Here is a 17,631-nt window from a genome sequence, read left to right on the forward strand (position 1 = left end):
TCTCAAATAGAACTCCAATCAAGAAGGCTAGTGTTCCTCATACACAATGCACGATATCAACTGGTGATGAAAGACCAAGCAAAGAAATAGGATGCCTGAGAGTGGTTGCAAGGATGGGAGGGGCAGCAATGAATAATTAAATAAATAATTGAAAATCTAGTCTATTTAATACAATTTTTAAAAAGTATAACTCTTCTTATTAAATCTTAAAGTCTCGGTTAATAAATATTCTGCGAATTAACTTTAAATAGTTTTAAAAACATAACTTTTCTATTTACTCTCATAATACACAGTAAATAAATTAGTGTCAAATTAACTTTAAAGATATAAAGGTGAATTCTTAAAGGTCACAGACCATAAATTTTGTCTTTTTTCTTTTTGTGAAATACTAAAAAGTAAACATGTGATTTAATCTGTAAATGTTATTACATTAAATATCAGTAGACCAAAATAATCTAGACTGCTCGAAGCAAAAAATCTTAAAAATTCTAAAAAAAATGAAAACAACACGTTTAATAATTTCATGCGTCCGAAGCGCTTTTCTGGATTTACCTTCATCAGGAACGCTCAAAGCCAAACATTTGAAATCCGAGGATGCATAAGTACCGAAACAGTTGAAGAGCTATATGACAAAAATACCTAGAAAATAGCCAAATTCATCTAATGTAAATAGTGTATATAATTTTGTTGTGTTATGATTGTTAGTTTATTTTTCGTTTATTTTTTGGTGGTGGAACTGTTCGACATACGTAAGTATGATTTCCCTATAAAGGGTGTAAAGATCCAGAGAAGAAGAAGTCAGTGTACTGACCAAGTGAATCATGCGGGACAACTCGGCCCGGAGACAAGTCGGACCGAGTCAAATCTGACCGACTTCTAAGTCAAGACGGACCGTCTTCCTCTATGAAGACAACTCTGACCGTCAATAAGTCAACTCGGACCGTCTATAATGTATTAAACTGAGAGGATTTGAACTATATAAATGATTATAAATTATTAAATGTTATATTTTATATGACAACTATCATTTGCATGTTGCTGAATTTGCAAAAAAAAAAAAAAAGAAAAAAAAAAATGTATATGATGTGAATTCAAAATTTTAATTCTCTTTATCAATTTATTATAAAACTTAATTAAAGCAAAAAAAAAAAAAAAAAAAGAAAAAAAAAAGGCTAGGTTGAATTTGTTTTATTTATTTGTTGAATTCTTTATTTATTGTTTTAAAGTCAATTCAGACCGTCTACAATGCCAACTCTAACAAAGAATAGACATAGAGTTTGTGCTATTTATATGATAACAAATTATATTTTACATCAAAGTGTCCTTAAGTGTAGATTCTTATTTCTACTTGACCATGGTAATTCTATATTTTGAATAAAATCTATATATATTATAGTTATAGTTTTATTTTGAAATAAGAGTATGTTTGGACTAATACCACAGTACTTTAAAATAATCTAGGATATAACATATATCATACAAAAAAAGAAGAATCTACCAAAACGTTACAAACGTTATTTACTCATACAGCTTTCAAACAACAGAAATAAAAAAAATCCAGGGAGCGTCATTCAATTGTCTATATTAAAGACGTCTCTTCTCTTCATAGACGATCCGAGTTGTCTTTTTCGTCATTTATATACTCAAAATCGGTGGCAAATATTTATTAGAGACTTCTTTTCAGACACAGTCTTTTTCAGCATTAAATCATATTTTCGTCAAAACTCTAATTTCACACTTAGTCAGAGTTGTCTTCATAGACGGTCCGAGTTGTCTTTTTGTAGATGGTCCGAGTTGTCTCCGGGCCGACTTGTCTCGCACCTGAATGGAATCATTCCTAGGCCAGCGTATAAGTTATAAAAACATTTTAAATTTTAGTTGAGAACTTATTAGTTGTAACAGAGACATATACTACGTTGTATTATATGTCTCCGGTTGTAACCGTGTAATGTGCATTATAATGTTTACCTTTTATCCAAACTAATTGATTTATCTTTTAAATGTTTAAAATAATCTGATAATAGGATGTGTTCCTGTAGAAGGAAATATATTATTACAAGAAAAGACAAGACCAGTTGCTTTCCCCTAGACGGTAGATGTCCTGACCTAAATATGTTTTCGACACAACAGAGAACTTTTTCGTTGACGAAGGCAAGAATATTTGTAGCAAAACTCCATAAGCTGTCAGAAAGATATGTTTCACTTAGTAGTTCCAATCTATTCTCTACGAAAGGAGTGACAACTACCTCGTTCCCCGAATTTGAGAAAGATAATACTTTAGATATACACCAGAACCTGTACGACTACAGTATTAACAGTTCAGAAACATTCTGGGCCACACTTGCAAGGTCCAGACTGAAATGGTCGAAGGAATTTTCCCAGGTCAGTGATTGCAACATCAATGAAGGAAAGATAAGATGGTTTATGGATGGACAACTGAATGCTTCAGGTATGTTACAAATTATCCGCCGGAGTTTGGAAATTTAACCCTCTTCAGTCTTGCTGCAGCTAAATAATGTGGTTACATTTCGAACCACATTTCGTTGCCAGGAAAAAGAAAAAAAAAAATTCTTTATCTTACAGATTTTTTTCATCATCTGAATTTCAAACACCTACAGTTGTATGTAATATATCAGAGGAGGGGTTGGCAGGTTGTCATCCCTAAATTCTCAGAAAAATAAATGCTGAATCCTGAATTTCTGAAAAAATAAAGCATTTTTTTCCAAACTGAAAAACTTAATCCTTAATTCCCAAGTCTGTTACTTTTATTATTTTTCTTGTGGTCAGAGACTAACAGCTGGACACTTGGTATCAACAGATGATTGAATGATTAGCTCCTCCCATATGTTTTTATATACATGTACAAAGTATTTACCATGTGCTTTTATTTACATAATTTAATTATTTAAAAATTACTCCCTGTTGTGACATCATAATGACCCTGGGATTTTTACAAAATGTTCAATTGGATAAATACTTTAAAATAATGAGATAAAAAAAAATTTCACTAAAAAATCATTATTAGACTGTAGTGCTACCTTAAATAAATCTATTTTAATTTCTATAACGATAACATTCAAATCACTAAATTTGTAAATTGACAACTTAGCAAAAAAAATATTTTCACTTTCAAACAGTGCACAAAACGAGTGTATACTAGATTTTGCTAAAGTGTGCAAAAATGTGTCTCAGAAAACTACTGCAACAAATTAGTTTATAGAATTTAGTTTTCATTTAAACCTGTTCAAGCAATGTAATACTGGAGAAGAATTATTTAAACAGAGACATATTATTAGTTACATAGTGTGCTAGTGACTTCCCCATATGGAATTTACTGACCCTATATATATCGTATTAGGTCACTAGCACTCTGTGTTGCGAATTTATCTTACCGACTATCTCAACATGTGGTATTTGGACTAGTGGCCTATCAAAGTGATCAAGTCTTCAATACCATTAGTATTAAGAACCTACTTCCATTGGTCTATACAAAAACAAATGCCAACAATAACAACTTGCTAGCTTTAAATGTGTTTTATGAATTTATTTCAATCGTTCATCATCAATTTCTTCGTCTGGTGAAACCTTTCAGATTTTTCATCAACACCGTGTTGTTTTTATAAAGGGATGTAACACCACTACTAACCGGGTATTGAAATAAACCCCCGCCTACTAACCCCATATGAAATATACACTGTCTCCACACGGTGGCTTTTAACCAATCATATTCCTAGAAACGTATAGGAAATAAGATAAATAGAGTATATAATGTCTCTGGTTAAATGCAGAACAAAATCTTACAACACGAAATTTATTTAGAGAATAAAGTACCAAACATGTTGTTATGTTGTACCAAAATGAATGTTATTAAATAGATGATAGGCTAGTGCAATTGTAGATGAATTGTTTGATATATGTTTGCTTAATGTTCAGTGGCAAATATTACATGCATATTAACGACCAAACTATATTGGACAGACAACAAAAGTGACAAATTCATTCGAGGTTAAGATAGCCTCAAAGGATGTCACTTTTTATAACAATAATCTAGTTGATGTACACATGTACATTTTTTTTCTTTTTTTTTTTCCTTCTCTTTTTTGTGGGGGTGGACTTATCTAGCCCCCTAAACAATTTGTTTTTAAGCAAAATTTTTAAAGGTCTGGGCTTATACTATTTTTAAGTACAATTTACTCAAATGAAATATAACTTTAATAAGGAAATTTCTCCTAATTAATGCTCTTATTGTGTAATTCTTCAAATTTCATAACACTTGAAATTTTCAATACACATAAAAGTAACTGTTATGAATCCTTTTATTAAAGTTTATTTTTCTTCAACATTTTAAGACCATAGCTGATAGCTAAAATTAATTTAGGAAAAAAGCAAGTCCATTTATATGCACATTGTTATTATTTCATCTTCAAAACTTAGATAATTCTAATCAACATGACCATAAATACTAGAATAAACATTGGTCACACATGAAATATCCCTGAAGTGTGACACTTGCTGAAAACTACCTGCATAACTTTATAAATATTTCTTTGATAATCTTAAAACAAACATTTCAATTTAAGGTGGCTTGGGTGTCTTCCTCCATCTTGGATTTTGAAGTAGCAGATAACAATTGGTTTAGATCTTTAATGACATGTGCAAATTTTGAGAGTAGTATGTAATTCATGTGTAAGACTGTTCATGTTAATATAGAATATTATGTGTTTTATCATATTTATGGCTGTATTTTCTAAAAAACACAATTTTTTTCAACTTTGCCACATAAGGGGAGATAACCCAGATAAAGTAATTTTTATAATAGAAAGTGTTGTGAATTTACCTTTTTTAATATGTAGCAAGAAAACAAGTCTGGTGACCCCATTTTTTCTTTTTCTTATCTGAAAGCATTTTATAAGAGCTATCTTCTCACATTTTATCTTAAAATTCTATGGTGTATTTTTTTTTTTATCACACAAAATTGGATTTTCCATGCATAATCTATACAAAGTCTGACAATTTTGCACAACCTGTAGCGTGAAAAAAAGTCCGGTGACCAATACTTTTTATTATATTTTGGAAAAAAACATGATAAAAACTACATTTTGACAAATTATTAAAAAATTCTATGGATTTTAATTAAGACTAATTTAATTTAATTTAATTAATCCACCTTAAGAAATAAAATTTTCTATCGAATGATGTACTTTTATTTTCATGTTGAATTTAATTACATGTCCTGAGTGCACCCAGGAGCCCTGAACGGTGTTTAGACGTTCCTGTAAAAAATTGGTTGATTGGGGAAATTGAGAATTTGTTTTTAAGTTTTAATATTATGAATTGATTTTTACTTACTAGTCAAGGAATATACATTAAGATTATCTCCCTTACAACGTTCTCGTAACTCGCATCACCAGGATGATTTCAAACATCTACCTAACCTTGATCATCCGTGTGTCAGTCCTCCTCAGTTTATCGGCGGGAACAAAATATTCCATATACCAAAATTATTTATAACTTGGGAGGAGGTGGGAGCTTTGACTGGTAAGTAAAAATAATTCATAAAATTAGAACTTGAAAACAACTTCTCAATTTTATACCATATATATTTTACTTACCAGTCAAGGAATATACTTTAGGATTACTGCTGATTTCAAAGCAGTCTGAACCCTAGGAGGAGTGTTATAAATAAATTATCTCACCTGAAAACACATCTAACAGAAAACTTCTCTGTGATTCTAAGTCATTTCTAACTTCATAATTAGTTCAAATGTAGTTCATAGTTAAAAACACATAAAATTCTTCCACCATTTAAAATGCTTCCACCATTAACATTTCAAATAAGTAACAAAAACATGCTGAGCAACTCGCCGAAAATATAAACTTAGTCTATTTTCTGTAACACATTTACATCTAATTCACGCAAATAAAATCTACTGAAGGTAGATTCTGAGCTCCAATCTGCAGATTCTAAGATCAAATTAATTGACGCTCGTTTAAAGAATGCCCAAGTAAGGCCAATAGGTCTTGTTGCATGTGCATGTATTTTCCGTTTCCTTGATGATTCAGAGTCAGAATAAGCCTGTTTTATAATTTGAACAATCCAATGTGAAATGGTTTGAGAAGTAACTGGTCTATGAGGTTCACATAAAGCTAAAAACAATTTCCCTCTTTGGTCTTGTTGTTATTTTCTCCGCAACTGTTTTGTTTTATCTAAATACTGTAATAAACATTTCCATGGATCTAAAGAAGTATTTTCAGTATATGTAGGTACAATGTACAAAAATTTTTGCTCCAAAATGTTTCTCCCTATCCTGCTTGGCTAGGCCATGTCTTATAAAAGTATTTCCTTTAGTTTGTATTCTCATGGAGCTTTCATCTGTTCTTAGTGCCTGCAGATCGCTACATCTCCTGAAAGTAGTAATGGCTGTTAAAATTCAGTTTTCAAAGTCAAATCTTTTAAACTCATTTGTTCTATAGGTTCAAAAGGACTATTTTCTAACATTCTTAATACTAAGTGCAAATCCCACTTTGGTAGTAGCTTAGCAACTGGTGGTCTAGTATTGAAAACACCCTTAATTAATCGAGTTATTTGAGGATGTTGTCCTATTTGGAAATTATCTATTAGAGGTAATACTGTGGAAAACATTGAGCATATCCTGCAATTGTTCTGTATTGCAAGCCACTATCAAATAAATATGATAAAAAATCAGCTATCTGACTTAAAGATAAAAGATAAAATATCTTTTATGGAGCTCAACTTTCCTTGTACAACACCAGCTATTGAACTTTTGGATTTTGAGCAGTAATCTTTTTGAGTTCCTTTCCGCCATGAGGTGGAGAGTAACTCTCTAGCTCCTTTTTAAAAGCCTTCTGTTGTAAACCATTCATTGATGGAATCCATGCAGTCAGCTTGAAAACTTGTGGATTGGGATGATAAATCAGAGTTTTCGGCTGACATAACAATTCTGGAATTACTGGTATCCTGATGGGAACTGCTATCAATAATTAAAGCAGTTCTGGATACAAATGTCTCTGTGGCCTTCGGGGAGCTATCAACAAAATCTGACAATGGTACTGCCTCATATATTGTAGGACTTTCCGAATCAGACAAACTAGGGGATATGCATAAGCGTACATTCTCTCCCATGAAATTGTTAGAGCATCTAGAGCTAAAGCTTTCTGATGTAGGCTCCATGAACAAAATATTTCTGTCTGACGATTGTCTATTGAGGCAAATAAATCTATCAAAGGAGTTCCCCAGATTTGAAATAGATTTTGAACTACATATTTGTTCAAAGACCATTCTGTATGTTGAATTTTGGTTCAGCTGAGTTGGTCTGCTAAAATGTTCAATTTTCCAGTTATATGAGCAGCCTTCAAGCGAATATTGTTCTGAATTGCAAGATTCCATAATTCCAATGTTTGGTAGCAAAGAGTGGGTGATTTTGTCCCCCCTTGTTTGTTTGTATATTGGACAACTGTGGTATTGTCCGACCTTAGGTAGCAATATACAGTTAGGAAAAAAAAATAAAAATTTACCCTGATTAATTTTACCATCCTTTTCCTTGCTTTCTTACAAATTAATCGTACTGTTTGTGTCATATATGTGCATATATATGTAATCAGTACCTTCCAAAGATTTGATTTCCAGTAGTTAAAATGGTTAAATAAAATTTCTTTTTGGTGTATTCATGGCAACAATCTGTTTTTAATTGCTATAAAATATTGCAAAAAGGGGGGTAAAGATGTCACATATTTCCCCAAAAATTGGCCAAAAGTAGAATTTTAATACCTTGGAGTGATACCTTTTCTGAAACTGTTTACATATATCTATCAAGAGATCAGATAAAAGTCATATGTCTTTCTTCTCATTTTTTATACGACCACAAACAAATTTTGTGGTCGTATATAGGTATGACGTTGGCGTCGTCGTCGTCCGAAGACACATTGGTTTTCGCACTCTAACTTTAGTTTAAGGGAATAGATCTCTATGAAATTTTACCATAAGGTTCAATATCACAAAAGGAAGGTCGGGATTGATTTTGGGGGTTATGGTACCAACAGTTAAGGAATTAGGGGCCAACAAGGGGCCAAAAATAAGCATTTTTGTAACTTTCAGACATAACTTGTGTGTTAGTGTATGGATCTCTCTGACATTGTATCACAAGGTTCCATATCACAAAGGGAATGCTGGAATTGATTTTAGGGGTAATTGCCTCAGGAATTAGGGGCAAAAAAAGGGGCAAAAAACAAGCATTTTTCTAGTTTCATGACAATAACTTGTGTGTAAGTGTATGGATCTTTCTGAAATTGTACTACAATGTTCCATATCACAAAGGGAAAGCTGGAATTGAGTTTGGGGGTTAGTGCCCAAAACGTTTAGGAATAAGGGGCCAAAAAGGGGCCAAAAATAAGCATTTTTCTAGTTTCCAGACAATAACTTGTGTTCAAGTGTATGGATGTCTCTGAAATTGTACTGCAAGTTAACATACCACAAAGGGAAGGCTGGAATTGATTTTTGGGGTAACTGCCTCAAAATTTTAGGAATTAGGGGCCAAAAAGGGGCAAAAAACAAGCATTTTTCTAGTTTCATGACAATAACTTGTGTGTAAGTGTATGGATCTTTCTGAAATTGTACTACAAGGTTTCATATTACAAAGGGAAAGCTGGAATTGAGTTTGGGGGTAATTGCCCAAAACGTTTAGGAATAAGGGGCCAAAAATAAGCATTTTTCTAGTTTCCAGACAATAACTTGTGTTCAAGTGTATGGATGTCTCTGAAATTGTAATGCAAGGTACCATACCTCAAAGGGAAGGCTGGGATTCATTTTGGGGGTAATTGCCTCAAAATTGTAGGAATTAGGGGCAAAAAACAAGCATTTTTCTAGTTTCAGGACAATAACCTGTGTGTAAGTGTATGGATCTTTATGAAATTGTACTACAAGGTTCCATATCACAAAGGGAAAGCTGGGTTTGAGTTTGGGGGTAATTGCCCTAAACGTTTAGGAATTTGGGGCCAAAAACTTGAAAAAGGGGCATTAAAACAAGCATTTTTCTAGTTTCCAGACAATAACTTGTGTTGAAGTGTATGGATCTCTCTGAAATTGTACTGCAAGGTACCATACCACAAAGGGAAGGCTGAGATTGAGTATGGGGGTGATGAATCATAAGGGGGTTCAAAAAATTTTGGGGAGGGATTTTTTTTTCCTTTTTTTCCTTTTTTTTTCTTTAAAATTTTCCATTTTAAATTGGTTATTTCTGATTTATATATAAAAGCAAATAATAATGATATGGTTTGAATAGGTAAATTAAAATTTTTTTAAGTTCTTAGACCACATTTATTCTGTGTCAGAAACCTATGCTGTGTCAAATATTTAATCACAATCCAAATTCAGTGCTGTATCAAGCTTGAATGTTGTGTCCATACTTGCCCCAACTGTTCAGGGTTCGACCTCTGCGATCGTATCAAGCTGCGCCCAGCGGAGCATTTTATTGGAAAATTGTGTCAAAAAGTTTGTGTAAAAAAAAAGTGTTTGTAAACATTACAATAATTTCTGGACCTATTGCTGGTCTGGCTATGAAAATACGGACAGTCAAACAGAAAACAGCCCATAAAACATGTCAAAAATAATCTTGATGTTCTTATAAACCCACTTTGAAGGCTAAATTAGTCATCAGCAGTCTGAAACTGAATTTTATTGCACAATAACTTTCATATTTGAAAAATCCACCATGGCCAAAATGCTAATCTACACTCCTAACTGTGTGTTGCTACCTTAATCATTTGTTAATAGTAAATATGTTTTTTAACTTCCCCCTTTTAATCAATTTTCTGTGTTCTGCTAGCTTAAACAAGTAAATTGGCCTTTTATTTTTATGTGCCCGTTTACCGGACGTATTATGGTATACCGTTGTCCGTCTGTCCGTCCGTCTGTCTGTCGTCAACATGTCGGACATTAACTCAAAAACACTTTAACCAATTTGTATAAAACTTTGGTGAATTGTTTATATCTATTGACGTGAGCTCCCTTTCGTTTTTATAAATTTTAGATTTTACGTTTCCGAGTTATGGGGTTTTATTCATTAAAAAAAGGGGTATTTTCCAGTTTTCGGACAATAACTCAAGAATGCTTTCACCAACTTGCAAGAAATTGTGGTGAATTGTTTATATCTATTGACATGAGTTCCCTTTCGATTTTTGTAAATTTTAGATTTAACGTTTCCTAGTTATGGGGTTTTATTCATTAAAAAGAAGGGGTATTTTCCAGTTTTCGGACAATAACTCAAGAATGCATTCACCAACTTGCAAGAAATTGTGGTGAATTGTTTATATTTATTGACATGAGTTCCCTTTCTTTTTATATATATTTTAGATTTTACGTTTCCAAGTTACAGGGTTTTATTCATAAAAAAAGGGGGATTTTCCAGTTTTCGGACAAAAAATCAAAAATGCTTTCAGCAGTTCTTATGAAACTTTGGTGAATTGTTTATATCTATTGATGTAAGCTCCGTTTAGAATTTTATAAATTTTTCATTTATCATTTCTGAATTGATGGGGTTTTATTCATTAAAAATGGGGGGATTTTCCAGTTTTCGGACAATAACTTCAGCAGTTCTTATGAAACTTTGGTGAATTGTTTATATCTATTGATGTAAGCTCCTTTTAGAATTTTATAAATTTTTGATTTATCATTCCTGAGTTATGGGGTTTTATTCATTAAAAAAGGGGGGATTTTCCAGTTTTCGGCCAATAACTCAAAAATCCTGTCAGCAATTCTCATGAAACTTTGGTGAATTGTTTATATCTATTGATGTAAGCTCCCTTTACATTTTCATAAATTCCTAATATGACATTGAGAATTAATTGAACTTTATTTGTTTATAGTCTGACAACAGATTTACTAAGTATTGTGCAACAGAACAGTGTATTGCACAACAGAAGAAATCTTTAATTGAATATAAATTCAATTCATATAACCAATTTCAAGTTCTTTGACTACATTTATTCAGAAACCTATAATATTTCCAATATTTAATTACAATCCAAATTCAGACCTGTATCAAGCTTGAATATTGTGTCCATTTTTGCCCCAACTGTTCAGGGTTGGACCTCTGCTGGCGTATCCAGCTGCACTCAGCGAAGCAGTTTATTGAAAATTGGTTGAGTAATAAATATTTTATGAAGGTTAGCAGTTGACACTGAAACGCGACAAAAAATGATTTAAAGAAAAGTGCCAAGTCAAAGTGTAAAATCTCATTTCTGCCCCAATTTTTGGTTAAATTTTAAAAACTATACCTCTTGTATTTGTTTTTAAATGTTGCAAATCATAATAAGGTCTCTGAAGATGCAAAATTGGACAAAATTAACCAATTGAAAGCACAAAATGTTAATTTTTATATGTATTGCATACAAAAGCCTGATTATGAAACTTGCTAATAGGGTATCAATTTCTAACAATAAAAACAAACTATACATTTAATTTAGCCAACATGTTACATGAAACCTTGCTAAAAATAATAATTTGATATATTCGCATAAAAAAATACAAAGCGTTCAATACTTTGGCTATCAAATACAGTGCAATCATTTGGTAGCAAGGGTTAAGCAAATAGAGTACAAAAAAAAGCTTTCAGTCAAAATGTCTATTTTTGGTTGCTAAGGAAAAAACAATAAAATTGACATGTATTGTCATTCTAAAACACTTTATTTCCTCAGAAATTGATTTAGAATCTAAATCTTAATAGATTTGTCGTATGAATAGTCTTAAATTATGCTATTCTGAGATTTCCAAGTATGTCATAAGGTAGCAATATACAATTAGGAAAAAAAATAAAAATTTACTTTGATAACTTTTACCATCCCCTTTTCCTTGCTTTCTTACAAATTAAGCCTACTGTTTGTGTCATATATGTGCATATGTATGTAATCAGTACCTTCCAAAGATTTGATTTCCAGTAGTTAAAATGGTTAAATAAAATTTCTTTTTGGTGTATCCATGGCAACAATCTGTTTTTAATTGCTATAAAATATTGCAAAAAGGGGGGTAAAGATGTCACATATTTCCCCAAAAATTGGCCAAAAGTAGAATTTCAATCCCTTGGAGTGATTCCTTTTCTGAAGCTCTTTATATCTATCTATCAAGAGATCAAATAAAAGTCATATGACTTTCTTCTCATTTTTTTGTAAAATTGTGTCAGAAAGTTTGTGTGAAAAAAAGTGTATGTAAACATTACAATAATTTCTGGATCTATGGCCTGTCTGGCTATGAAAATACGGACAGTCAAACAGAAAACAGCCCATAAAACATGTCAAAAATAATCTTGATGTTCCTATAAACCCACTTTGAAGGCTTAATTAGTCATCAGCAGTCTGAAACTGAATTTTATTTCACAATAACTTTCATATTTGAAAAATCTACCATGGCCAAAATGCGAAACTACACTCCTAACTGTGTGTTGCTACCTTAATCATTTGTTAATAGTAAATATGTTTTTTAAATTCCCCCTTTTAATCAATTTTCTGTGTTCTGCTAGCTTAAACGAGTAAATTGGCCTTTTATTTTTGAAAATTGGTTGAGTAATAAATATTTTATGAAGGTTAGCAGTTGACACTGAAACGCGACAAAAAATGATTTAAAGAAAAGTGCCAAGTCAAAGTGTAAAATCTCATTTCTGCCCCAATTTTTGGTTAAATTTTAAAAACTATACCTCTTGTATTTGTTTTTTAATGTTGCAAATCATAATAAGATCTCTGAAGATGCAAAATTGTACAAAATTAACCAATTGAAAGCACAAAATGTTAATTTTTATATGTATTGCATACCAAAGCCCTGATTATGAAACTTGCTAATAGGGAATCAATTTCTAACAGTAAAACCAAACTATACATTTAATTTTAGCCAAAATGTAACATGAAACCTTGCTAAAAATAATAATTTGATGTATTCACATAAAAAAAATACAAAGCGTTCAATACTTTGGCTATCAAATACAGCGCAATCATTTGGTAGCAAGGGTTAAGCGAATTGAGTACAAAAATAAGCTTTAAGTCAAAATGTCTATTTTTGGTTGCTAAGGAAAATAAACAATAAAATTGACATGTATTGTCATTCTAAAACACTTTATTTCCTCAGAAATTGATTTAGAATCTAAATCTTAATAGATTTGTGGTATGAATAGTCTTAAATTATGCTATTCTGAGATTTCCAAGTATGCCATAAGGTAGCAATATACAGTTAGGAAAAAAAATAAAAATTTACCTTGATAACTTTTACCATCCCCTTTTCCTTGCTTTCTTACAAATTAAGCCTACTGTTTGTGTCATATATGTGCATATGTATGTAATCAGTACCTTCCAAAGATTTGATTTCCAGTATACGTAGTTAAAATGGTTAAATAAAATTTCTTTTTGGTGTATCCATGGCAACAATTCGTTTTTAATTGCTATAAAATATTGCAAAAAGGGGGGTAAAGATGTCACATATTTCCCCAAAAATTGGCCGAAAGTAGAATTTCAATCCCTTGGAGTGATACCTTTTCTGAAACTGTTTACATATATCTATCATGAGATCAAATAAAAGTCATATGTCTTTCTCATTTTTTTGTAAAATTGTGTCAAAAAGTTTGTTTGAAAAAAAAGTGTTTGTAAACATTACAACAATTTCTGGACCTATGGCCGGTCTGGCTATGAAAATACGGACAGTCAAACAGAAAACAGCCCGAAAAACATGTCAAAAATAATCTTGATGTTCTTATAAACCCACATTGAAGGCTTAATTAGTCATCAGCAGTCTGAAACTGAATTTTATTGCACAATAACTTTCATATTTGAAAAATCTACCATGGCCAAAATGCTAATCTACACTCCTAACTGTGTGTTGCTACCTTATCAGAACATTTTGATATTTCAACTGATTTAGGAAGTGTTTCAGTGTTAAAAACACTGCTTCCAATTCTAGGGAATTTACATGATTTATATGTCTCTTGCTCTGTATTTCTTACCATTCCCCTTGAAAGATTTGAATGTTCATAAAACCCACATACCCTGTTTTGAAGCATCTGTTGTTATGGTGACAGAAGTTTGGGCCAGTTGAAAAGATTGGCCTCTCTGTGTGTTTGCTGAATTTTGCCACCATCTGAGATGTGATTTCAGATGTGGAGTAACTGGAATCTTTATGGAAAGATCTTGACAATTTGGTCTCCAAAATGAGAGATGTAGTTGAATGGGTCTCATGAACAAGCGTGCATTCGGAATTAATTCTATGCAAGATGCCATTATGCCTAATAATTGTAGGAAGTGAAATGCTGACACTGCATTCCCTGTTGAAAGAATCAATACTGCTATATTCAGTTTGTCTATTCTCTCTTGAGTTGGTCAAACTAGTCCCTTGTCCAAATGAAACAGTCCCCCTAGATATACATGTACCAATTTTTGAGTGGGTACAAGACTTGATTTTTCTCTCTGTTGATAAGAAAACCTAGTGAAATTAGGAGATCGAGACATTTCTTTCGATCTTGATATAATTGATTCTTGCTTTGATCGACTACTAACCAGTTGTCCAGATAGACTGCTAGTCTTATATTTTGAGTTCTCAGAAAAGCTGCTAATACTGAAAACATTTTTGTAAAGACTCTCGGAGCTGAAGTTGGTCCGAAACAGAGGACTTTCCACTGATAACACTGGTTTTGAAAAGAAAATCTGAGAAACTTGCGATGTTATTGAAATATTGGGATGTGTAAATAAGCATTGCTTAGATCTAAAGAAATGGCCCAGTCTCCTATTTTTGCTAAGTTTAATATTTTTGTGAGAGTGTCCATTTTGAAATGTATTTTCTTGAGACACCTGTTGAGGGGTCTGAGATTTATTACTGGTCTCATTGTCCTGTTCTTTTTGGGGACTAGGAAAAAAGTACTGTAGAAACTTGTTGCTGCATCTTGCTGGCGAACAGGTTCTATAGTGTCTTTTTCTATAAGAGTATTTATTTCTTGGATTGAAATATCCGAGTCTTTTAATGCCACAGAGATTTTCCGTATGCCTGTCCAAAATGGCATTTCTAGAAACGCTAGTTTGTAACCCTCTGTTATTACTGACAAGACCCATTGATGGTCTGTTATTTTTTCCCAATTCTCCAGAAAAAATCTTAGATGACCCCAAACTGGTATCTCGGACTGATTCTGATAAATTATTACCTTCAACTCTGAGTCAGCTACTGTTTTTCTTGGGGATCCGAAAAGAATTCCAGTTTCCACCTGTTTTCTTTTCTTTATCTTTTTTCCCATAGTCATCAGTCTTATTGTCCCTCTGAAACTTCCTAGGAGCAGATCTCACAGAAGATTTATTATAACTAAACCCTGAGTGTTTGTTATCAGCTGAACTAGCATTTTTATTGTTAAAACTATTAGAATTATATCTAGGAGCTTTATTTTGCCAATCTTGGCGCACCTGACTAGAATCAAACTTTCTCATATTATTGTTTTTATATTCTGGTAACAGATTGTCCAGTTGTTCTTATTGCACTTTACGTTTCTCAAGTTTGTCTTCCAAACATTTACCAAATACACCCTCATTAGAAAGAGGTAAATACAAAACTTTGGACTGTATATCTTCAAATTATTCAAACCAGACTCAGTCGCTGCAGCTTTCCTGCATATCATATGGTTAAACGCACCTGTGCGTCCTACCTGATCAAGAGACTTTGTTGAAATTGCAAATAAGTCTTTTTGCACTTCTGTGCATTGTTGTTTGTTTTTTGTTGCACTTCTGTGTTCTGTTATTCATTTGTTTTCCTCTTATAGTTGATGTGTTTCCCTAGGTTTTAGTTAGTAACCTGGATTTGTTTTCTCTCAATCGATATATGACTTTTGAACAGCAGTATACTACTGTTGCCTTTATTTAACCATTTGACAAGTTTCATTACTAACACTTTCATTTTCAACCTTCTCTAATAAAGTTGCTAACGCTTGTTGCATATACAACACCGATATAATACCCATACGTGAAGTAACCTGCCCTTGATAAGCTAACCTTTATATCTGTTTTAATGGTTGAGTAACCAATTGCTTGTGTTTATCCCATGACTTAACACTATTTGTACCATGAACAGTTCTTATCATTCGTTCTAATAAGTCATCCAAACTGGGGACTTGCAAAATATTTTTGGATTTATTATTTACCGGAAAACAACAACAGTATTCATCTTTAAATGCTGTAAGTTTCTCTGGATTTTTAGAACTCCATGAACGTTTTAAAATTCTAACTTGTGCTTCGTCAATAATCAAGCCACCAGAATTATCAGAAGATTCTGAAGGAATATCTTCCTTAAACAGTTTGGACAATAAATTTAAATTATCTGACTGTTTGTCTACAGTTTTATTGTCCCCCGCGTAACGCGTTGTGGGGGACATGGAAATACCAGGCATCCGTCCGTCTGTGTGTCCGACCTACCGGTCTTGTTAGCGCTCTCACAGGTACAATTCTTGCAAGATTTTTATAAAACTATAGGTTAATATCAGCAATATCTCGGACAAGTTTTATAATGGTGGCCGATCGACTTTTTATGCCCCCGCCGTAGCGGTGGGGGCATTAAGTTTTACCCTTGTCCGTCTGTACGTACGTACGTATGTACGTACATCCGTACGTCCGTCCGTCTGTACGTCCCAAAATTGGTTTCCGTTCTCTAACTTGAGTTTGCCTCAACCAAATGTTATGAAACTTATACACAATGCAAATTACCACAAAACACAGATCAAGTTTGAGTTTTGGTGACGTCACTTTAACCGTTCTAGAGTTATGCCCCTTTATAAATGGAAAAATTGCAAAATTTTTATTTTCTTCTAAATATCAAGAAAATTAGAGTTATCTTCCTTTGTCTATGATTATAGTTGAATCAACTACAATCAATGCTTTATACAATGCAATGTTTAATTTTGACTTCCACTGATAAAACACAGATCAAGTTGAATTTGGGTAGTGTTACTTTAACCATTATTGAGTTATGCCCCTTTATAAATGGAAAGATTGCAAAATTTTTAGTTTCCATTCTGTAACTTAAGTTTGCCCGAACCAAACATTATGAAACCTATACACAATATTCATTACCACAAAACTAAGATCAAGTACAAATTTTTTGTTTCCGTTTTCTAACTTTAGTTTGCCTCAACCAAATGTCATGAAACTTATACACAATGCTTATTACTACATAATACAGATTAAGTACGAAATTTGGTGGCAACACTTTTATCATTCTTGAGTTATGTCCATTTATAAACATAAAAATTGCTGAATTTTTCGTTTCCGTTCTCTAACTTTAGTTTGTCTCAACCAAATGTTTATAAAACTTATACACAACCGTTCTAGAGTTATGAGTGTTTACAAATAGAAAAATTGCTGAATTTTTAGTTTCTGTTCTCTACTTAAGTTAGCCTCAACCAAATGTTATGAGACTTACACACAATGCTTATTACCACAAAACTCAGATCAAGTTCAAATTTGGGTAGCGTCACTTTTACCGTTCTTCAATTATGTCCCTTTATAACTATATGATATGCAAGCGGGGGCATCATCTGTGTCCACATTTGGACACTATCCACATTTATTTAAAAAGAGTTATGCCTGTTAATTAACTGTAAATGATTT

General features: G+C 32.5%; 1 protein-coding gene across 2 annotated transcripts in view; it reads left to right on the top strand.

Annotated features, from left to right (window-relative positions):
* Nucleotides 1–2,062: 2,062 nt before the first annotated feature.
* The window catches only part of LOC127698940 (acetyl-coenzyme A synthetase 2-like, mitochondrial), a 345,845-nt gene continuing 330,276 nt past the window's right edge, over nt 2,063–17,631 (top strand). For both annotated transcript variants that reach the window (XM_052202708.1, XM_052202709.1), the window contains exon 1: nt 2,063–2,449. In XM_052202708.1, the coding sequence (XP_052058668.1) occupies nt 2,113–2,449 (337 nt within the window). In that variant the 5' untranslated portion in view covers nt 2,063–2,112. The remainder of the gene's footprint in view (nt 2,450–17,631) is intronic.

This window comes from Mytilus californianus, unplaced genomic scaffold, assembly GCF_021869535.1.
Source record: "Mytilus californianus isolate M0D057914Y unplaced genomic scaffold, xbMytCali1.0.p SCAF_4, whole genome shotgun sequence".
NCBI classification, from domain to species: domain Eukaryota; kingdom Metazoa; phylum Mollusca; class Bivalvia; order Mytilida; family Mytilidae; genus Mytilus; species Mytilus californianus.